This window comes from Ovis aries, chromosome 18 (assembly GCF_016772045.2).
Source record: "Ovis aries strain OAR_USU_Benz2616 breed Rambouillet chromosome 18, ARS-UI_Ramb_v3.0, whole genome shotgun sequence".
Taxonomy (NCBI): domain Eukaryota; kingdom Metazoa; phylum Chordata; class Mammalia; order Artiodactyla; family Bovidae; genus Ovis; species Ovis aries.
In genome coordinates this window covers 64713174-64736912 of record NC_056071.1, presented here as the reverse complement: position 1 = coordinate 64736912, position 23739 = coordinate 64713174, and the positions used below count along the sequence as shown (strand labels likewise).

The 23739-nt window shown below is 47.8% G+C and overlaps 1 protein-coding gene and 2 pseudogenes across 4 annotated transcripts in view; 2 read left to right on the top strand and 1 right to left on the bottom strand.

Annotated features, from left to right (window-relative positions):
- The first annotated feature begins 4226 nt into the window (after positions 1-4226).
- Positions 4227-5600, top strand: LOC101120956 (large ribosomal subunit protein uL6-like; annotated as a pseudogene).
- Positions 5601-7624: 2024 nt separating this feature from the next.
- Positions 7625-23739, top strand: part of MOK (MOK protein kinase) — a 44831-nt gene continuing 28716 nt past the window's right edge. For 3 of the 4 annotated variants that reach the window (XM_027957425.2, XM_042235520.1, XM_015102057.3), the window contains exons 1-2: positions 7625-7811; positions 21003-21117. In XM_027957425.2, coding sequence (XP_027813226.2) covers positions 7805-7811; positions 21003-21117 — 122 coding nt within the window. In that variant the 5' untranslated portion in view covers positions 7625-7804. Of the gene's footprint in view, positions 7812-21002; positions 21118-23739 lie in introns of those variants that run through there. The other variant, XM_027957426.3, reaches the window with a different exon arrangement.
- LOC101120699 (small ribosomal subunit protein uS11-like) lies at positions 11313-11818 on the bottom strand (annotated as a pseudogene).

Sequence of the window (23739 nt, the reverse complement as noted above, 5' to 3'; positions counted from 1 at the left end):
CGGAGTAACAGCCGCTCGAAAGACCCCCCCTAACCTGCTCCTTTCCCCGCTTTCTTCTGCCACAGCCTCATCACCCTCTTTCGTGGTTGTTCCAGCCACGTTTCCTGAGCAGACAAGGCCACCCAGGAGTCAAGGTCGGGAGACGCAGTGACTAAGAATAGACGGCAGGGGGCACCCTAGACCGCGTAGGGAGCTGCGCACTTGGGTGCCTGGGCTCCACGGAGTCCGGTGCTGGCGGAAGGCTGCAGCGCTCTTCTTCAAACCTGTCTGAACTTCTCCGGCCATTTCTCACCCCATCTTACAGGGCTTCCAGGACAAACAAGTCCTAATTTTCAATCTTTGAGTTAGAAAAACACACACACATGATCAGAATTAAACCCGTATAGTTACATGGGTTCTTAAATATCCAAGGGGGTGCTCTGTTGCACGCAACTATCTCAGATTTTAGTTGCTTGCTTTAAAATCAACTTATAAAACGTGTCATTCTGTTTATAAATTGGAACCTTTGGTATGAAAATAAAGGCACCACTGTATTCGTCTCCTCTCAGAGCGTGTATTAGTCACCTGGTCGTATCTGACTCTTTGTGACCACCTGGACTGTAGCCTGCCAGGTTCCTCTGTCCATGGGATTCTCCAGGCAAGAATACTGGGGTGGGTTGCCATTCCCTTCTCCGACTCAGGGATTGAACTGGGGTCTCCTGCACTGCAGGCAGATTCTTTGCCATCTGAGCCACCAAGGGAAGTCCCTTCATTTCCTAGAGGTGCCATAATAAAATCCCACAAACCGGGTGATGGAAACAACACAATTATTCGCTCACCGTTTTGGAGGCCACAAGTCCAAGGTCAAAGTGTCTTCGAGGTTGGTTCCCTCTGAAGGTTCTGAGGAAGAACAACCTGTTCCGGGCCCGCTCCCACGCTCCTGGCGCTTTCCTGGCATTCTTGGATGCGCCCCAGCTTGCAGAAGCATCACTCATCTCTCCCTCCAACCTCACACTCATGGACCCCAGGTTCCTAGAACAGCACCAGGCACAGCACACATACAAGTAACCATTTGTTAAATGAATGTCAAATTCACTGTGCTGAGCATTTAACGGCCTTTTCGATCTGGAAACGTGTCCTTTTGTCCTGGAAATTTTTTTTTTTTTTCTGTTTTGGCCATGCAGCGAGGTTTGTGGGATCTTAGTTCCCCAACCAGAGATTGAACCCATGATCCTGCCGGGGAGTCTTAACTACTGGGCCACCGGGGAAGTCCCGTTTTTATATTTTTCATTTTGACTCGGGGCCCTGGTGCGCAGAGACAAAGAGAGAGCAAAGCACTTTCAACACTGAAGCTGAATTCTTGCCAGCCGATTCTGGAAAAAAAAGAAAGAAGGGAAGGAAAAAGAGAAGCGAAATGCTTCCTTGTACAATATGTACTATGTCAAAGCTGTTAGACAATACAAAAGAGAAATAGACAAGCAGAAGGGCTTTTCAGATGTTGCTTCTAATTTGCTACAGCAAATAGGTTGATTCAAGGGACTTGGAAAATGTACTTCTTGAGAGTACGTGCGTGCACTGGAGAGCTTTTATAAAGGTCTCTTTTAGACACAACAGCTGGAGAAGCACAGGGAAGACCCGGGTCAGAGCCCAGGGGGCCGCCAGTGAGTAGGTGATTTTGGTAAAGACCTTCCCCTCTCTGGATCCCCAACAACAGGCCATATGACTTCCACAACCCATCAGTCTGCCTGTTCAATTCCTCCCTATCAAGGATTAAGGTTTACCCTCGTTATCGTTGTTTAGTTGCTAAGTCGTGTCCAACCGTGTGACTCGAACTGTAGCCCACCAGGTTCCTCTATTCATGGGATTTCCCCAGACAAGAATACTGGAGTGGGCTGCCATTTCCTTCTCCAGGAGAACCTTCCTGACCTGGGGATCAAACCTGTGTCCGCCACTTGGTACTTTATCACTGAGTCGCCTGGGAAGCCCAAGGTTTGCCCTAGATGCTCAACACTCGCCGGAAATTGGCTTGCCCCTCCTCACGGAGGAGTGACAGCGCAGGTGACAGCTGATGGTGTTTCTTGATTAGTCAACAACCTGTATCGAACATTTGCTCTCTGCCAGGCCTGTTTTAGACCTGATGCAGAATCCAGCCTCCATACACTGACACCAAATTAAATTTTGGAGACAGAGTTCTGGGTGAAGTAGAAAAGAATGGGCTTCCCTGGTGGCTCAGCAGTAAAGACTCCACCTGCCAATGCAGGAGACAGGGTGCGATCCCTGGGTCGGGAAGATTCCCTGGAGGGGGGCACGGCAACCCACTCCAGTATTCTAGAGGAGCCTGGCTGGCTGTCGTCCATAGGGTCACAAAGAGTCAGACATGACTGAAGCAACTTAGTACGGACGCACTCATGCTATACAACAAAGTGACTCGTTATACGCGCGCACACATATATGTGCAATCTATTTCATATTCTTTTCCGTTATGGCTCATCACAGGATATTGAACGTAGTTTCCCGTGCTATCCGGCAGGACCTTGTTCATTCATTCTACATGTGCCCATTTGCACCTGCTATGTCCGCCATTCCCCCTTCGGCTTGCCTGCTCCTCCTTTGTCTCCACATCTCCTCCCTTCCCTTAGCTGGCAACCGTGTGCACCTGCTCCTTGGGACTCAGGGGAGGTCATGGAGGCTGAATGACGTCTATTTCCTACAAACAAGACACTGAAAGGGGGACACAGAAAGGCTTTTGTGCCCAGGAGTCCTACAGGGTCTTGCCTGGTTTCAGACTCTGGGCAAAAATCAAACAATATCCTCTAGAGAGACAGAGATATCACATCTACTCTTCACTCTTTGCATCACTCTTTGCAGAGGGTATTTTTATCCTCATTGTTCAGAAATGAGGAAACACTGGCCCTGTAACTTGGCTGGAGTCACCCACTTGGTTCGCTGATTGGGGTCACTCACTTGGCTCACTCTCCTACCACTTTAAAAATTTTTCTATTCTCTTCTTAGGAAAAGTTTTTTCCCACTTAAAAATCTATTGTTCCATGTGCCTTTCTGTTGGAAAAGTGCCTGGACTCCTCTTTAGCCTGACATTGACTTGCTTTGCATCCACACTTGACCACAACCTCATTTGTAACTGCTTTGGTTAACTGCCATTCTTCATGTCATTTGAATGGCTGATGTTCTTGCTCTTATTTCACATTCCTACTCTTGCTAAGTTTCCTCTGAGATACATTTATTATTTATTTTTATATTATTATTATTATTTTGGCCATGCCACATGGCTTGTGGGATCTCAGTTGCCCAACCAGGGGTTGAACCCAGGCCCCAGCAGCAAAAGCGCTGAGTCCCAACCACTAGGTTACCAGGGAACTCCTTTATTTTCTAAAGTCAATCTGATTTCTAATATCCATAGGTAGATTTGCGTTTCATCCACCTAACCGAGGTTAACGTGTGAAATTTCTGTCTTTCCTAATTTTTCTAACTTCTGTCCATTTCCTGCTTTGAACATTAATTAAGAAGCTCAGCAGAAACAGATTGTCTGCTAAACATAGCTTGAATCTCTTGAGACTGGAAATTAGGGAAAAGCTAATGTTGGGATACAGGATGAACTGTCTGAGGAACAGTTTTGGAATGAGTCAAAAGGCGCAAGTGGCTATAATTAGGTGCTATTCATGCAGAGCTTTAAAAGCAGAGTTCCAAGGATGCAGGCTGGTTTCACTCACAAGCATCTTCCGAGCATGTGACATGTCCCTGGTGGCTGTATGTGCTGAGCGGGCAAGGGGCTCAGGGCGGGGCCCTCCCTGGAGGAGCTCGCAGCCCATTATTTCTCGTCTGTCCATTCTTCCTTTGTCATTTAGTGCAAGAGTGGTCTAAACAAGCAAGGGCCTAGGCCACACACCTGAAACCCGAGAAGGCTGAGCCTGCTGTGTATGAACTCTACAGAAAGACTTCCCAGGCTATTCTGAAGTAGCATTTCCTAGCCTTCTTAGAATTAAAGAAAGAATGAGCTAGTGGGTCTCAAAATATGGTCGTTAAGTGCAGCAGCGGCATCACCTGGGATTCTGTTGGAGATGCACATTTTCTTTCTTTTTAATATTTATCATACTTATTTATTTGGCTGCACTGGGTCTTCAAGTTGAGTCTGGTGGGATCTAGTTCTCTGCCCAGGAATGGAACCTGTGTGCCCCCCACATTGGGAGCGCAGAGTTTTAGCCACTGGATCACCAGGGAAGTCCCAAGACATGAATTTTCAAATGCCACCCCAGAATGACAAACTCAGGCAGTCTGTGGTTGGGGCCCTGCAGAGTCCAGAATCACCTGAAGGCAGGTGAGTTCAGCGCAGGTTAAAGATTGAGAACCTCCGCTCTAGGCAAAATCTCACACAGTTCCCTTTCTGCCTTCCTGCTAAGGTCCCTGTTTGTTTCCTTTGATCTTCCACTCCGAAGGCCCTTCCACTCTCCTCTCCCAAGGCCTCCAAGTTCGAAGTGCAGGTTGCAGACCAGGGTGCTGGTGTTCGTGGCCTGGAGGGCTGAAGTCCAATAGCCCCTGCTCACCTGGGGAGGAGCACCAAGGCTGTGTCTGCCTACAGGGGATGCCTTGCTGTGACCCTTCCTCAGGATCAGGACCCCCCTGGGCTTCTTCAGGATTTCACTACTAATTGTCCACAGTGGTGAATAGAAGATCCAGATGATGACATAAAATGCATTCACCGGTTCACCGTTTAACAGGTATTCAGTGACTACCCAGAAAGTCCTTCCGCCTGCAGAAGAGATAAGACAGGTGGGTGGGCTAAGAAGCTTAGAACCTACCTTGGTAGAAGAAAGGAATATGAAAAAGACAATGTGAGAAAGAAAGAGAGATCAATGTGACTTAAATACAAGTCCCCATGTAAGGGGAAAGACCACAAGAAGAAAGAAGAGAGAAATCAATTCCAGTGATCTGGAGAGATTAGATGTGACTTTTCAGAGCCAACAAGGACAGGACCACCCACAGTAATACCCACACCTCATCCACTGCGAGCATGTAGACCATTCTCAGCAATTGGACTGCCGGCGCTCCAGAAACGTCGACATGACTCTGAGCTAGTAGCAGCAGCGCTCAGCGGCTAAGTCATGACTCTGCGCTTACTCGGAAGGGACGCACAGTGAAGGGCCCCAGAGGCTCAGTGGAGGGACTTTGATCACGTCAATGTAGCATTCAGTCTCCTTGGAAAGAAAAAAAGAGGCTCCAAGTTGACAAATGGTGGGGAAATAAAAAGGAACTGGTTACTGTTTGCACGATCTGTAGTCGTGTACAGAACATGATCAAAAGTGTCACGCTGGGCCTCTGTTACAAGATGAGGTCTGTGTGTGCTCACTTCCCCATCGATGTTGCTATTCAGGAGAATGGTTCTTTTGCTGAAATCTGAAAATTTCGGGGGTGGAAAATACATCCACAGGGTTCAGAAGAGGCCAGACATTGTTTATACAGTACCTCAAGCCCAGGAAGATGAGTCGAGTCTTGAAGGAAACCACATGGAACTTGTGTCAGATTCAGCAAGCCACAAGGATATCGGAAAATTTTTGGATGGTATCTATGTTTCTGAAAAAGGAACAGTTCAGCAGGCTGATGAATAAGCTCTGGGTGGTCCGGCTATAGAAACCACAAGATGCCAGATGATTCTTTGGACTCATTTGTGATATTTTAAAGATGAAATAAAAGCTCTTTTGATTAAAAAAAAAAACAATACCAGCAATAATCACCCTGTTTTTTTTTCAATTTACTTGATAAAATTCACATAACGGACCATTCTAACCATTTAATACATACAATTCAGCGATTTTTACTAGACTTACAAAGTTGTGCAACCATCACCACTATCTAATTCCAGAATGCTGTCAACACCACAAAAAGAAATCCCTTACCTGTTAGCAGTCACTCTCATTCCCACAGTCCCTGGAAGCCTGTATCTACATTCTGTCTCCATGGATTTGTCCAGTCTGGAATTACTCTGTAAACGGAATCATACAACAGGTGGCCTTTCATGTCTGGCTTATTTCACTTAGTATCATGTTTTTGAGACTGATTTATGGGTTTGGAGTTTCCTTCTGGGGCAATGAAAATGTTTTGGAGCTAGATAAAGTTCCACAACTTCATGAATGTACTGAATGTCATATTTTAAAATGATTGATTCTATGTTATGTGAATTTTGACTCAAATTTTTAAAGTGAAGTAAAAAAAAAAACCAAAACGAAGTAGATACCTTTTGATGCCTTCAGGTTGTGGTGCTGGAGAAGACTCTTGAGAGTCCCTTGGACTGCAAGGTTATCAAACCAATCAATCCTAAAGGAAATCAACCCTGAATATTTATCAAAAAGACATGCTGAAGCTGAAGTGCCAATACTTTGGCCTTCTGATTCGAAAAGGTGACTCACTGGAAAAGCTCCTAATGCTGGGAAAGACTGAAGGCAAAGGAGAAGAGGGAGGCAGAGGATGAGATGGTTAGATAGTATTACCAACTCAAGGGACATGAATCTGAGCAAACTCCAGGAGACAGTGAAGGACAGGGAAGCTTGGCATGCTGCAGTCCATGGGGTTGCAAAGGGTCAGACACTACCTAGCAACTGAACAACAACAGCAACAACTTTTTGACTCAGCAGCTCCACTTGAAGAATTTCTCCTACGGGTATACATGAACGTATGGAACATGATGTATGTTCAGGGCTGGTCACTGCAGCAGTGTGTGAAAGATCAGCTTATTAGAAACAACTGAGATGTCCAGCAGGGAACCAGTTAAACAAGAGATGGTGCAACCATGAAGTGGAACTGCCCAGGTGGCTCAGGGGTAAAAGAATCCGCTTGTCAATCGAGGAGTCAAAGGAGGTGAGAGTTAGATCCCTGGGTCAGGAAGGTCCTCGAGAGGAAGAAATGGCAACCCATTTCAGTATTCTTGCCTGGAGAATCCCATGGACAGAGGAGCCTGGTGGGTTACAGTCCATGGGGTCGCAAAGAGTCGGGCACGACTGAGCGTGCACACAGACAACCATGAACTAGAAGAGCCATTAAATAAAATAATGAAGCTCTTTGGGTCCTGTTAGGGGAAAGCATCCAAGTTAAAGTATCAAGTAAAAAATGCAAAATACAAAGCAGTCTATACGAGACTACCACTGGTGTAAGAAAGAGGGAAAAAAAATAAAAGATCTCTTATGAGTTACCTACTTTATGCGGAGAGGAACTGGGGACAGAACAGTGGGAAGGAGGATTTCCACTCTGTTCTGTTTTTGATATTTTTGAATCTTGAATCACAGGACTATATTATCTACAGTCAATGGATATTCAATTGTAACATGGGACTGCAAAGAAAAGGTATCAATTGACAATTATTTAGTGTGTCTCAGCCCAGTTAAATCTCAAGGCTTTCGTCCAGGCATTAGGTCCCGAATCACTAAATTCTCAGGACTGCTGGGGAGAGCGATCCCAGAGAAAGCCGCCTACACTCAAAAACCGGGACCAGCTTAAGGCTGCGAGGAGGGTTGCTTAGCAACTAGAGGGAGGAGGCGGGCCATACTGCGCACGCGTACATGTAGGACCAGAGGGCGCCGATAGGTCGTTTTGCGCACGCGCGGTCTCCGGCCTCGGAGTGGTAGTGGACCTGACGGTTGCTAGGGTGACAGGGATACAACATGGCGGCTGGATCCTAACGCTCTCCGTTTAGGGACCACCACGGAGGTCCTAGTTCGGGACCCTGGCTCTAAGGAGTGGAAGCCAGGGCCCACACTTTCTATCCCTTTCTTCTCCGTCCAGTATCCGCAACGGGTTGTCGCCGGCTTCCGCATCCAGGATGAAGAGTTGAGTGGAGCCGCGAGGGGCGGGACCAGAGGGCGAGTGGCGGCGGGTGGGGGCCGGCTTCGCGAGGCCCTCGGTGGGCGTGGGAGGTGGGCAGTGTGGGGACCCCAAATCTCGGTGGGCTGTCGGGGACCCGCGTCCCCGGGGGCAGCCGGAGGGGGCAGCCCGAGGGGTTCAGGGCTGGTCGGGCTGTGAGGGGTCTCAGAACGTCGACCCGAGTCCAGCTGCGGTTTATTTTGGTGCGAGGTTACATTAGAGTTTGGGGAGTTTTTCATTCTTTTAAATGGTGGGTTGAAAACATTTGGCAGTAATGTAGTGAGCGGTTACAGTGTGGCTTCCTACCTTTTATTGTCATTGGATTAGTAGGCAGTTGAGAGGAAAGCTGGGCTGTGTATTTTACTTTATTATTATTTTGGGGTCAGGTAGTACTGCTTTCGGAGAAGGCAATGGCATCCCACTCCAGTACTTTTGCCTGGCAAATCCCATGGATGGAGGAGCCTGGTGGGCTGCAGTCCATGGGGTCGCTAGGAGTCGGACACGACTGAGCGACTTCACTTTCACTTTTCACTTTCATGCATTGGAGAAGGAAATGGCAACCCACTCCAGTGTTCTTGCCTGGAGAATCGCAGGGACGGCGGAGCCTGGTGGGCTGTCGTCTATGGAGTCGCACAGAGTCGGACACGACTGAAGCGACTTAGCAGCAGCAGCAGTACTGCTTTTGTCAGAACTTCTTTACAGAAATTTTGGAAGAGCCTTTCAGTAACAGAGCGTTGCTGGGAAGTTATGAAATGAGATAGTCATCCTTGAAAATGTGAGGGGTACCATATTTATCTGTGCTTCAATTTGTGGATTATGAACAATCCAAGCGTAATCAACTAGAATGGGCTGCTTTTTTATTTTTACATTACTGTACAGATATACTTGTCATTTATGCTGTGAACCTGAGGTCCAGAAAAATTCCAACCTGTTTTGCTGTGAAAAGATTAAATTATGTTGGGTGTAGTTATGATGTTAAATTTGCATTGTATCCTGATTGTCAATTGGCAATTGGTATATGGCATAAATTGTGTAACAAAAATGTTTAAAACAATTCATCTCATTCATCCTTGCCAAGACATTCTTATTTTCTTCATATAATTAAGTTTTCCCTACACTGGGTCTTCATGGCTTCAGGCAGGCTTTCTCTAGTTATATCCTGTGGGGCCCACTCTTTGTTGTGGTGCCTGGGCTTACTGTGGTGGCTTCTCTTTTTTCTGAGCACAGGTTCTGGTGCACAAGCTTCAAGAGTTGGAGCACTCGGGCTCAGTAACTGCGGCTCACAGGCTGTAGTTGCTCCCAGGCAAGTGAAATATTCCCTGACCAGGGATTGAACCTGTGTCCTCTACATCGACAGGAGGATTCTTACCCACTGTACCACCAGCGAAGTCCAAGAGGTTCTTAGATATTGTTTACATGATTATCTTTTTCAGTAATGCACCCAAAGCAATAGTTAGAATACAAGGTCTACCAAAGGCTTTGCATTTTTATGTATAGTGTGGACTTATATACACATTATTTTTTACTGTATTCTTTTTTTTTCCTTCCCAGCTATTCATTTTGAAAAATTTTGAATCTACAGAAAAGTTGCAAGAAGAGTACACTGAATATCCGTGCACCCTCCACCTAGATGCTCCACTTGCCTTGTGTTTGTGTACTGTCTCACCGTGCTCTGGCATTTTCTGTCTCTCTCCGTTATGTATTTATTTTTACTAAACCTTTTGAGAGTTAGCTGTAGACATCATTACATTTCACCATTAGTAATTCAGCAAGTATCTGCTAAGAACAAGAACATTCTCCTACATAATCACAGTAAAGAGCATGCTGATACAATACTGTCATGTAATATGCAGTCTACAGCTCACATTTCCCCAGTTATCCCAGTAATATCCACGATAGGTGTTTTTATTTTTTCCAGGATCCCAGTCAAAAATCACAAATGTTAGCATATATGTACATATATATATACACACACACACACATAGTACACACACACGATCTATATGTTAACATTTGCATTTTATGATTTGTATCTTTTAAACTTTTGTTTTTTAAAAACTGTTTGTTTATTTATTTGCCTGCACTGGGTCTTAGCTGCAGCATGCGGGATCTTCAGTGTGGAGTCTTAGTTGTGGCACATGGGATCTGGTTCCCTGAGCAGGGATCGAACCCAGGGTCCCTGCATTGGGAGCTCGGAGTCTTAGCCACTGGGCCATGAGGGAAGTCCCAAAGGGTGCACTTTAAATTTTAAAATTTTGTATTTTTTCAAGTATAATTGACCCACAACACTGCTAGTCCCAGCTGCACAGCGTAGTTATAGTGTTTCTACACATTACAAAATGATCATTTTTATGAGTTTATGAATAATTTTACATCTTTTTGTATTTTCATGATGTTTAGTAATTCAGGTCACCATTTTTCCCACAGTGCATGAACTAATTAGTTTGGTACAGCCTTCTTTATTGAAGGATCTTGACCTTGTTTTTAGTGATTTGGTTTGAAGTACTTTCTCTCTCAAAGAGAGTAGGAATTAGAAGCTGAATCCTCTTTTAAACTCTAGTTGAGAGTTACACTTAGTAATTAACTTGCCCCTTAGTTCTGACTGGAGAAGGATATGGCAGCCCAGTCCAGAATTCTTGTTTGGAAAATCCTGTGGATGAGAACCCTGGTGGAGTATAGTCCATAGGGTCGCAAGAGTTGGCCACGACTGAACGACTAAGACAACGTAGTTCTGATACTTATCACCTGCCTTGATTAAGATCTTTAGAAGCAGTGTTAATACAGATAGTTGGATTTGGGTGTGACAGTTTTAGAATTGCACAAAAAGTGAATTTGAACTCCATTTTCATGCCTTAAGGCTCAAATTCCACTTAAGCAGGCCTTGGTTTGGTGGAAATGAATGGAATCTGAATGTGAACAACTTATCTTCCGTGTTCTCTCTGCCTTTTTCAGGTAGCTATGTGATTTAGACTTCTAAACACTTGTCTGTTTGTTTTGTCTGTGCTGGGTTTCCGTCGCTGTGCCCTCGCAGTCTTTCTCTAGTCGGCGCGTGGTGGCTGCTCTCTAGGTGCAGTTCCGGGCTTCCCATTGCAGTATCTTCTCTTGTTGCTGGGCAGGGACTCTAGGGTCGTGGGCTTAGTCACTCCAAGGCAAGTGGGACCTTTCCAGACCAGGAATCAAACCTGTGTCTGTTGCACTGGGAGGCAGTTCCCAGCCACTGGCCACCAGGGAAGTCCTATCAATGTTTATACTCCTCAGCATATAAGCCTTCCACTTTCTTGGTAGGATTTGTTTTTATTATTTTTGATGTGATTTAAAAGGGATTATTGTTTATATTCCTTTTCTGGGATTTCGTTGTTAGTGTAAAGAAATGCAACCAATTTCTGTATGTTAATCTTGTATCCTGTTGCCTTGCTGAACTTTTTTTTTTTTTTACATCAAAACAATTTATTAACAGAAAGCAATAATTTGAGGAGATCTGTTCACTGATGGGGACCACAGCGATCCCCCTTCCTGCAGGTGCTGTCGGAGGGGATGGGGGTGATATCCTCAATCCGCCCAGTCTTCGTCCCTGAGCAGGCGAGGGCTCTGAGCGCTGACTGGGCCCCTGGTCCAGGACTCTTGGTCCTGTTTCATCCTGTGGCCCGGGTTTGCTGTGGAGGGCAGTCAGGCCCAGCTCCTTGCATCTCGGGGCTACATCCTGGGCAGCCAACGTGGCAGCATATGCAGAGGGGTCATCTCGGCCAGCCTTCACCTGCGTCCCGCCAGCTACACGGTAGATGGTTTCCTTGCCAGAAAGATCGGAGACACAGAAGTGTCGTTGACGGATGCAAAGATGTGGCACACACCAAATACGTTTTCTCCTTCAGCCACCTGAGGGCTGAGGCTGATGACCTGTTCTTCCTTCTTTTCCTTCCCTTTGTGAGGTGCCATTTCTGTGCGTCTTCTCCAGACTCCGCCACCGGAAAGAGAGGGTGGATGCCTTGCTGAGCTGAATCAGTTCTTGTAGTTTGTGTGTCCTTAGGGTTTTCTCTATATAGTATCATGTCATCTGCATATAATGACAGTTTTGCCTCTTCCATTCCAGTCTGGCTATCTGTTGCTTTTCTTGTCTGATTGCTGTGGCTAGATCTTCCAATACTATGTTACATAAAAGTGGTGAGAGTGGGCATCCTTATCTTGTTCCAGAGTTTAGTGGAAAGGCTAAGAGCCTTTTCATTTTTATTCAGTTCAGTTCAGTTCAGTCGCTAAGTCATGTCCAACTCTTTGCAACCGCGTGGACTGCAGCAAGCCTGGCTTCCCTGTCCATCACCAACTCCCAGGGTATACTCAAACTCATGTCCACTGAGTCAGTGATGCCATCCCGTCATCTCATCCTCTGTTGTCGCCTTCCCCTCCCGCCTTCAGTCTTTACCAGTATCAGGGCCTTTTCCGATGGTCAGTTCTTCCCATCAGGTGGCCAAAGTATCAGAGCTTCACCATCTGTCCTTCCAATGAATATTCAGGACTGATTTCCTTTAGAACTGACCTGTTTGATCTCCCTGCTGTCCAAGGGACTCTCAAGAGTCTTCTCCAACACCACAGTTAAAGCATCAGTTCTTTGGCGCCCAGCTTTATTTATGGTCCAACTCTCACATCCATACATGACTACTGGAAAAACCTTAGCTTTGACTAGATGGACCTTTGTTGGCAAAGTAATGTCTCTGCTTTTTAACATGCTGTCTGGGTTGGTCATAGCGTTTCTTCCAAGGAGCAAGCGTCTTTTAATTTCATGGCTTCGTCACCATCTGCAGTGATTTGGGAGCCCCAAAAATAAAGTCTCTCACTGTTTGCATTGTTTCCCCGTCTATTTGCCATGAAGTGATGGGACCGGATGCCATGATCTTAGTTTTTTGAATGTTGAGTTTTAAGCCAGTGTTTTCACTCTCCTTTTTCACTTTCATCAAGAGTATCTTTAGTTCCTCTTTGCTTCCTGCCATAAGGGTGGTGTCATCTGCATACGTGAGGTTATTGATGTTTCTCCCGGCAGTCTGGATTCCAGATCGTACCTCATCGTTTTTAGTGGCTACATAATATTTCAGCTTGTGGATTCAATCCCTGGTCAGGGAACGAAGCTCCAGGAAGCCATGTGGCCAAAACAGAAAGATGCAGAACTTTTCTGTCGCCCCTGAAAGTTGTCTTGTGCTCTACTGGAGTGGCTGCCGTCGCCTTCTCTGTTTAGGAGCTAGTTGTTGTCCTTTTATTTGTTCAGCAACTGTCTACGGCCTTCCCCAAAGGCTCAGTTGGTAAACAGTCCGCCTGCAATCCAGGCGACGCAGGAGACCCAGGTTCGATCCCTGGGTCAGGAAGATCCCCTGGGGGAGGAAATGCCAGGAGAACCCCATGGACAGAGCAGCCTGGCAGGCTACCGGCCGGGGCTTGCAGAGAATCAGACACGACTGAGCACGCTAGCACACATAGCACTGTCGTGAGAGGCGCAGGTTATGGCTCAGTGTAGACACGGGCACGGGATATTGTGACTGGAGTGCCTGGTGGACTGCCTGGGGCAGGAGGCCCGGGAGGACCCAATGAGGGGAGAGCAAGCACGACTGCGGTCGCCCCGTGTGAAGGTCGTGCTGCTCGCCGCTGGAGTCTGTGCGGCGCTGTTCCTCGTACCAGAGAGGGGGTCTCTCTATCACGGGCCTCCCTGGTGGCTCAGACGGGAAAGAATCTGCCTGCGATGCGGGAGACCTGGGTTCAGTCCCTGAGTCAGGATCCCCTGGAGCAGGAAATGGCAACCCACTCCAGTATTCGTGCCCAGAGAATTCCATGGACCGAGGAGCCTGGCGGACTACAGTCGTGGGGTTGCAAGGAGTCGGACACGACTAATACTTTCACACATCCATACCATTGGCAGTGGGGCCCCCGAGCTCTGCCTTTCTCATGGGCACTGTCAGCGGAGCCATTACTTTGGAAAGGGTCTTATGGTCACCGTTCCTACGAGTACACTTGTGTGACCTCTGCATCTCCTGGACAGTGTTCTGCTCACGGGAGACAGCAGTGGCGGTGTGGTTGGGACGTTATTCTGGGGTCAGACTCCCTGCGTGTGTAGCCTGCTGCTTCATTGGTGTGGCCCTGGGCAGGATACCTAAATTGTCAGTGCCATAGTTCCTCATTTGTAAGATGGGCCAGTGGGGTACCTGTTGCATGGGGTTGTTGAGATGATTAAGTGAAAAGTGGTGCCTGACGCTTAGCATTCAGATCTTGGTGTTTGATGAATATCTTTCTCTGATAGAAGGAACCAGGACTCCTTGGCCAAGTGGCAATCCTGGGACTGAAACAGGAAATATACAAGATTTTGTAGTGCCAGAAAGTAAGAAGGTACTGAAAAAACAGATAATGTAAGCCTAGACAAACAAACCTTGTGGTTGGGGGCATGTCCAAGGGACCAAGGAGCCAACAGAAAGCGCTCCTAAAGGCCAGAGCGGGAACAGTTTGAAGCAACACACTAAAGTAGCATTAGATTATCCCGGAATATAAAATAAATATCCATGGATTCCTACTAACATTAATGAAAAAACATATTCTGAAAGAGAGTTTGATGGAGGACTGTGAAGGTAGTTTAAGGAGCATCCTTCCAGTCATTCATCCTCCCTGCCCTCCTGATCTCTCTGTTGTTTATATGGATGGTCTGACCTGGGAAAGGAAGTGACCTACGAGACAGAAGAGCGCTCATTGTGATCTGAAATACCCGGTATTTAAACACAGATGAATGAAAAAGGATTGGTTGGCAGTTGTCAGTAGTCATAATTTTGTGATTCAGCTGTCCAAGTTCCCCCTGCAGTGTGTGTCTGGAGGCCTGTAGGAATATTGGATTGGGGGTGCGCGACATGGCATTTCTTCTTTGATTCATTTGTTGAGGAGGATGTACAGGGCGTGAAAGACGCTAGTAGACTTTGCCTTTAAGAGGCTTACGGCCTTGTGGAGAGAGGTGCAGAGTGGACACGAACAGGTCTGTGGCAGAGGACAGGGTGCCCACCGAAGGAGGAAAGGCATCTGCTCTGAGGCCTACCTACCAGGTTGGTCCTGGGAGATTAGAATCTATAGCATCACATGTTCAATTTTGGAGACTCAGCATCCATTAAGTTGGCTTTTAATATTATCTAAACAGGAGTGTGCCTGTCTCCCGCTGCCTCCCTTTTAAAGTAAAGGACCTAAAGCTGGGGGCTCGGGAACACATCTGTCCTAGAGCTGAGGGGTTGTGTCCTCCTGACCTCTGTGTCCTCCACGCGTGGCCCAGCGCCTGCTGTGCAGCTGGTGCCCGTGGGCTGCAGTGATGTCCACAGTCCTGTAGTCACACCGCCAGGGGTGTTTCATTCATTTAGGCTGAAGTACAGTGCGCATTGGGCTTCCCAGGCGGCACTAGTGGCAAAAACAAAAAATCCGCCTGCCACAGCAGGAGATGCAAGAGACACGGGTTCGATCCCTGGGGCGGGAAGATCCCCTGGAGCGGGGCATGGCAATCTACTCCAGTGGTCTTGCTTGGAGACTCCCATGGACAGGCGGGCTACAGCCCGTAGGGTCATAGAGAGCTGGACACAACTGAATCGATTTAGCATGCACGCATAGCAGAAATTGTGTTGGGTGGGGGGTGTGGGTCCCAAGACCACCCCTAGATTTGCTCAGAGAACTCACAGGATTCAGGTTACACTCTGGCTCACAGCTGTGATGTCCTCAGTGAAAGGAGCAGACCAGCGAAGGAGAAAGGGCCGCGGGGCAGAGCCTAGAGGAAACGAGATGCAAGCCCCCGCGTCCTCTCCCAGTGGAGTCCCGCAGGCCTCGCGTCGCTCTTCCAGCAGCAAACTGACAGCACGTGTGACCTGTTTCTGTCAGCACAGCTCGTGAGCCCCGCTGCCCCGGGGTCTTACGGGGGCTGAGAACTCAGGCGCCCTCTGCAGATTCAGTGCAGACCACGCTGCTCGCTTGAACAGTGTAGGCATCGGGAGGGGCTCTTACTGCAGAGACTGGGGAGCCCTTCCCAAATCTGGGTTCCCAGATGGCAGCCAGGGCCAACCTTGCAAGCAGATGTCTCTATGGGGAGTGGCTTTAGGCCCGCCACGTGAGCTTTTTCTGCACAGTAATAGACTGTCTCTTTTCAGGGAAGTTTCTGGGCATTCCAGTCTAGTCCATCCAAGAGAGGGGAAAGGTTTGATGTTGTTTTAATGAGCAGCAGTTATTCCCTGGCTGTTCCTCGATGAATAGGAGTGGGGTTAGGCAGGTCAGGTGGGTCTTCCTGAGGACCAGAGGATGTATTACTCAGTAGAAGCATCCATCTGGTTGAATTTCCCCGCAAAGTTTCAAGTTTGGAGGCTCCCTAAGAAATTTGTCAAAGTTGTTTTATGATGCTCCAAACTGCACAAACTAGTGGTAAGCCACACACAGGGCCTGTAATTTGGTCAGTTTGTTTTGAAGAAGCTTCTTGGGAGGATTCACCCAAGAATCTTACCAGTCTGGTTCCAGGACTTACTGGGCAGGTTACCTGTTTGAGGGAGGCTCTGGGCTTTACTTGAAGCTGTGGTTGTCAAGCGGGTTACAGCTTCTGGTTTTGGTCAGAAGGGCTCTGACGCTTGTATCCTGAAGACCTCCCCAGGGCTGAGCCCTGCCTTACTCCACCCAGCCGCTCTCGGAGGGCGAGCGGGAAGAACTGTGGAGATGGCAGAACAGCTTCAAACTCCTGCCGTGCTGGGAGCTCGGTCAGTTACTTTCTACTCAGGGAAGACTTGGTGAAGAGGGATTGTAGGGCTTAAACATCGCAGTTTGGGGGTCCAGAGCAGCCCCAGGGGTCCTGAGGACCTGTGTGCTCACACGCAGCGCAGCCCCCGTGTGCTCCAGGGATACACGGCTGATTCGGGGAAAGTCACTGAGGAATTCTGTAGTCAGGCCTGTTTCTCTTTAACCTAACCCACGTTCCCTAAGCTTGTTTGCTCGTGGAACCCCCTTTTGGGGAGTACCCGTTACTGTCTCAGGGGTACTAGTGTTTTGCAGAACTCAGTTTGGAAAATGCTCTCTGAGTGTTTATCAGCGCCCTCGGGTAGATTTCCTGCAGGTGGTGCTTGGGGAGGCCCTTCCTGGTGTGATGGCCCAGCCTCTTCTCACACAAAGTACAGGCAGTTGTGAGGCTTGGCTTCCGTCATGCTGTTTGCTCAGGACTGTGGCTTTTAATGTACAGATTTCCTTACATGTGAATTGTTCAGTTACTGAGTTGTGTCTGACTCTTTGCAACCCCATGAACTGCATCACGTCAGGCTTCCCTGCCCTTTACCATCTCCCTGAGTTTGCTCAAATCTATGTCCATCGAGTCAGTGATACTATCCAACCATCTCATCCTCTGTCGTCCCCTTCTCCTCCTGCCTTCAGCCTTTCCCAGCATCAGGGTCTTTTCCAGTGAGTCAGCTCTTTGCATCAGATGGCCAAAGTATTGGAGCTTCAGCTTCATTCAGCATCAGTCCTTCCAGTGAATATTCAGGGTTGATTTCCTTTAGGATGGACTGGTTTGATCTCCTTGCAGTCCAAGAGACTCTCAAGAGTCTTCTCCGGCACCACAGTTCAAAAGCATCAATTCTTCGGTGCTCAACCTTCTTTATGAATGGAATGGTCATAAGACTGAAACCGTATTTCATTGTCCCAGGCAACGGCACCCCACTCCAGTGTTCTTGCCTGGAAAATCCCATGGACGGAGGAGCCTGGTGGGCTGCAGTCCATGGGGTCGCTAGGAGTCGGACAGACTGAGCGACTTCCTTTTCACTTTCCACTTTCATGCACTGGAGAAGGAAATGGCATCCCACTCCAGTACTCTTGCCTGGAGAGTCCCAGGGACAGGGGAGCCTGATGGGCTGCCGTCTATGGGGTCGCACAGAGTCGGACACGACTGACGTGACTTTGCAGTAGCAAGCATCCTTTTTTTTTTTTTTGCTGTTGTTTTTTGTGTGTTTGTCTTGGTGTAATGTGGTTTTATGTCCAGCTCTTGTAAGTTGCCAGGACCAAGTACTGTTAGTGTTGGGGCTGGCAGTCCTGCCCAGAGAGTTTTCATTTGGGAAATAGGATGGAGACCTGTTTGAGGAGCCAGAAGAGACTCTCTGGAGCTAACCACAGAAGAGGTCATCTAGTCTCCCTGTTAGGGGGTCTGTGGAGGAATGTCAGTGGTCTCTAAACTTTGCTTTCCTCATTCAAGAGGTGGTTTCAGTCTGCTTTAGTTGTGAGGACCAGTGAGTCTCACTGCACTTCACAGTATGGAGCTGTCTTATAATTATAACCGTTAATTAAGGCTGAGCTTGAGAACAGGACACGTCTAGAGCAGGAAGACCCGGCCCTCCCGGGAGCTAGAGCCGTGGTGAGAGCCAGCTCGTGTTGGTCTGGGCAGTGGGACTTTGTGCGCGTGACTGTTCCGACAGTAGCCTGATCTGAGTCTGTTTTTCTTTCCGCCTTTCCCTGCATGTACTCTTTTCTGTATATCTTTTCTGTTCCTCATATTTTCTGTTTATTCCTAACTTTGGCTTGCTTTTTTCTTCTTCTGATTTTTAAATATTGGAGTATAATGTCCGTCCAGAAAACTGCACACTCTACAGGAGGGCCTCCTCTTTCAGACAGAGCACATTTTTAATACCTTGCGTGAATTCTGATTTGAACAAACTAACAGAAAAAAGGCCCGGTTTTTTAGAGTACTGTTTTTGAGAAATAGTGTGCTTAAAGACTTTAAAAGTGCTTATCCGTTAGCAAGAAGTTATGAGTGCAGGTTGGCGAGTTTTCAGAAAGTGTAACCTGCCGCACAGCCGGAGCAGAGCTCACTGTGTCCTGAAGTCGCCAGGCAACCACTGTTCTCACTCAAATACCACAGAGCTGTCTGTTTTCACAGCTTTACTGAGATGTAATCTACATACTATAAAGTTCACCCAGGTAAAGTATATGATTGGGTGATTGTTGGCGTTTTTACTGAGTGCTCCAGCCATCATCATAATCTATTAAAGCACTTTCATCGTCACCCCAAAAAGAAACCGGGATCAACTTGCCTGTATGCCCCATTTCCTGCAGACCCTGCCCACCCTTGGCAACCGCTAACCTCCTCTCCGTGTCCATGGATTTGCCTGTTCTGGACATTTCATGTAAATAGCCTTTTGTGCTTGGCTTCCTTTACTTAGCATAATGTTTTCAAGGTTCTTCCGTGTTGCAGCCTGTGTCTCTGGCTGAATACTGTCATCGTGTAGCTAGACCATACTGTGTTGATCTGTTTTATTTATTTGGCTGTGCCAGGTCTTATTTGTGGCACTCAGAATCTTCATTTATTTAGTTTTTATTGTGGCATATGGGATCTTTAGTTGCAGCATGTGGGATCTAGTTCCTTGATTAGGGCTCGAACCTGGGTCCCTATGTTGGGAATGCAGGGTCTTAGCCACTGGACCGCCAGGAAGTCCCTGTTGACCAATTCTTTAGTTGATGGACGTTTCTTTTCTTCCCACTTTTGGCAGTTGTGAAAATGTTTCCATGAACATATGTGTACCACCTATTGTTTAGACTTATGCTTTCATTTCTCTTGAGTTTATACCCAAGAAATCTGAGTCATAGCTGTATTAGTTTATACTTCCGACAGAAGTGAATGGGAATATATAGGATTTTAAAGAAAATCCAAACATTATGTCATTTTACCTGGAAAGACTTTAGTATCAACACTTCTTGCTAACGGATAAGCACTTTTAAAATCTTTAAGTACACTATTTCTCAAAAACAATACTCTAAAACACTGGGCCTTTTTTCTGTCTGTTTGTTCAAATCAGAATTCATGCAAGGTATTAAAAATGTGCTCTGTCTGAAAGAGGAGGCCCTCCTTTGGAGCGGGATCATTTTAAAAGCCTGCTCTCTGTCGATGTGGGTCTGGGACCTGCAAGTGCTGGGCTCTGTTTGGTCCAGGCTTGTTTAGGAGGTTTCTGATCTTCCTGCTTCTGGTCAGTTGCACGCTCAGTGTTCTCTCCTAAACGTCCCTCTCAAGCCTTGTTTCTGCTGTGCCTTGCTGCCTCAGGCTACAGGAGTCTCCTTGCTCTCTAAGGCAAGTGCTTGGGTGGGGTGGAGACTGGCTGCCTTCCTGTGACTCTCCAGTGACCTTGGTGCAAGGCTGAGTAGCTTGTTCACCTGTCAAGTCTCACAACTGCTTTCTGTGAAGTTTTTTTGGTCTTCTCCCCCTCTTACTTGGACCACAGAAGCTTTTCCAACCCAATGAAGCGTTTGGTTTCTGGGCTTCTCTCACGCCTTCAGTTTCTGCTTGGAAAGTAGCACGTTTCCCCTGCGCTCACTTCTGTCTGGAGAGCCCTTGTTGGGTCGTCATATTCACCACCCTCCGTCGTCCTGGCCCTTCCTGCTGTGTCCCTGGGCCGACAGGCTCCGTGGACACTTGGCCTGCGAAAGGCAGAGTCGCTGCAGGCAGTCTGCCGTGGCCGGCAGTCGCACCCTGACGAGCCGGGCCCTCCAGCGGCCGGCCTGCTCCCTGCCCCCTCGCTGCTCCACGGGCTGGTCTCTGTCTTTGTTCCCAGCGTGCTCCCAGAGACTCCTTTCTGTGCCTGTCAAGGTTCAGTCAGGAAGACAGGGACTGCTCCGGTGTTTCAGGTGGCAAGGGATTTAACGTAGTGACTTGGAGGCTTATAGAGCCGCCATCTGGGCCCAGGTGATGGTGGTGGTGGCCACAAAGCCAGGGAGACGTGCTGTCAGCTTCCAGAAACGCAGGGAACGATGCCCCAGGAGGCTGCCGCAGGTCCACCGGGCCTTGTGTGGGACCTCAGGGTGGTTTTCGGGAGCGTGCTCCTCGCCGCTGGGGCACGGCCACGCCTGCCGGAGGCCAGGCCCGGGCTCGCCGCTCCCGCCTCGGCGCCTCTGCTCTTGTGTCCCGTAGGGGTCCCCAGCCTTTCCTCGCCTCGCGTGACTCCCGCTGCACGAGGGGGACAGAGACTGTGCTGCCAACACACAGCCCAGCTTCTCTTAAAGTAAGGGGAGCACCGAACCTTAGAAAACATAAGCAAACCATCCTCGACATGTTGCTGTTGGATTATCTTACAGATGAAGACCTGCTGTCTGGAAGCGAGTATGAAACAGATGCATAAATAAACTTTTATTTTTATAATTGTTTTTCTTTATAGACTATAAAGCAATTGGCAAAATAGGAGAGGGAACGTTTTCTGAAGTTATGAAGATGCAGAACCTGAGAGATGGCAACTACTACGCGTGCAAACAGATGAAACAGCACTTTGAGAGGTAGGCAGCCCGGGGCCTGTTGGAGACTAAATACAGGAACAGGTGTGAGCCGACAAGACCAACATAATGGGGAAAGTGTGTCCATGCGATAGCATGTAACGTCAGATTTCTTTGGGCAGAGAGGATTAAAGACTAATTTTATCTTTATCGTACTGGGATTTACTCATGTCCCAGTTTCAGCTCAGTTCAGTCGCTCAGTCATGTCTGACTCTTTGTGATCCCATGAATAGCAGCATGCCAGGCCTCCCTGTCCATCACCAACTCCCGGAGTTCACCCAGACTCATGTCCATCGAGTCAGTGATGCCATCTCATCTTCTGTCATCCCCTTCTCCTCCTGCCCTTAATCCCTCCCAGCATCAGTCTTTTCCAGAGTCAACTCCTCATGAGGTGGCCAAAGTATTGGAGTTTCAGCTTTAGCATCAGTCCTTCCAGTGAACACCCAGGACTGATCTCCTTTAGAATGGACTGCTTGGATCTCCTTGCAGTCCAAGGGACTCTCAAGAGTCTTCTCCAACACCACAGTTCAAAAGCATCAATTCTTCGGCACTCAGCTATCTTCACAGTCCAAGTCTCACATCCACACATGACCACTGGAAAAACCATAGCCTTGACTAGATGGACCTTTGTTGGCAAAGTAATATCTCTGCTTTTGAATATGCTATCTAGGTTGGTCATAACTTTCCTTCCAAGGAGTAAGTGTCTTTTAATTTCATGGCTGCAGTCACCATCTGCAGTGATTTTAGAGCTCAAAAAAATAAAGTCTGACACTGTTTCCACTGTTTCCCCATCTATTTCCCCACAAAGTGATGGGACCAGATACCATGATCTTCATTTTCTGAATGTTGAGCTTTAAGCCAACTTTTTCACTGTCCTCTTTTACTTTCATCAAGAGGCTTTTAGTTCCTCTTCACTTTCTGCCATAAGGGTGGTGTCATCTGCATATGTGAGGTTCTTGATATTTCTCCCGGCAGTCTTGATTCCAGCTTGAGCTTCCTCCAGCCCAGCGTTTCTCGTGATGTACTCTGCATATAAGTTAAATAAGCAGGGTGACAATATCCAGCCTTGACATACTCCTTTTCCTGTTGGGAACCAGTCTGTTGTTCCACATCCAGTTCTAACTGTTGCTTCCTGACCTGCATATAGGTTTCTCACGAGGCAGGTCAGGTGGTCTGTATTCCCATCTCTTTCAGAGTTTTCCACAGTTTATTGTGATCCACACAGTCAAAGGCTTTGGCATAGTCAATAAAGCAGAAATAGATGTTTTTCTGGAACTCTCTTGCTTTTCCATGATCCAGCGGATGTTGGCAATTTGATCTCTGGTTCCTCTGCCTTTTCTAAAACCAGCTTGAACATCTGGAAGTTCACGGTTCACATATTGCTGAAGCCTGGCTTGGAGAATTTTGAGCATTACTTTACTAGTGTGTGAGATGAGTGCAATTGTGCGGTAGTTTGAGCATTCTTTGGCATTGCCTTTCTTTGGGATTGGAATGAAAACTGACCTTTTCCAGTCCTGTGGCCACTGCTGAGTTTACTATAATAGCAATAAATAATGGTCACAAAAATTTAAACTGGAGAAGTCTACCTCACTTCAAACCGTTTGCATGTTCCTAAGAATTGTGTTGGTTGGATTTTTATAATTGAAACCTTGGATTAGAGATACAGAGGTCCTTGTGGCTTAGTTAGCTGTGAATCAGCTATGTTGAAAAATACCTTTCAGGTAGGATTAGAGAGATGTGTTCCCTGGGAGGGAGCGGTGCGCGTCGTGGTGCGGGGAGTCCTCTGGTTCTCGCTTCGTCCCTTTCAGACCACCGTGGCCTTTCCCACAGAGCAGCCTCTCGGAGTCCTCAGCACGGACCACCCTGAGTCAGAGGCCACGTGTGGTTAGGAAACTGTCAGGTAAGGAAATAAGCGATGGCACCACTGCAGCTGTCCTGCTTCTCAGTAAAGAGGTGTGAAGCTCAGTCTTTTTTAAGATCAAAGGAGTTGAAGCCTCTGAATATCTAAGACAACATTTTAAAAAGCATAGTAATCCCTGTCCTGAAAATGTGAAGCCTTCTGAGTGTTTTGGGGTATAGGCCTTGATTTCAAACTCTTAGGATGCAAAGATAGTGTCTCAAATTGGAAAGCAGTTTAGGCCTTTTACCACGTCAAGGAGATTGGGTAACAGTGATGTCAGCCTGGTGACGTCCCCATGGGGCAGGTGTCACTGTTCCTGCTTGGCGCCTGAGGAGAGGTGGTTAGCGACGTGAAGTAACTTGACCGTGGTCACCTCGGCCGCTGGGTGGGCAGAGCCGGGCCCAGGCACGCGGTGTTTGCCTGCTGCACTGACGCTGAGGTTGCGGGGCTTCTGCTCCTTCTTTCTATCACTTCTCCTCCGTTGTGTTCTGGATTCTCTGTATTTCTTTATCCACCCCCCACCTCTGTCTTTACCTTAACGCTACACCTGGTGGAGAATTTGCTGCCCAGTGTTCCGATGACCCCCATCGCCCAAGCAGACAGCTGCACTCAGCCGCCATGGACAAACGCCCCACAAACCCAGCGGAGCAAGACGGGCTCTGAGCAGCGAGTGGGACGCATTCGCTCGGTCAGAGGCCCGGGCTCCCTGTCGGCTCACTCTCGGG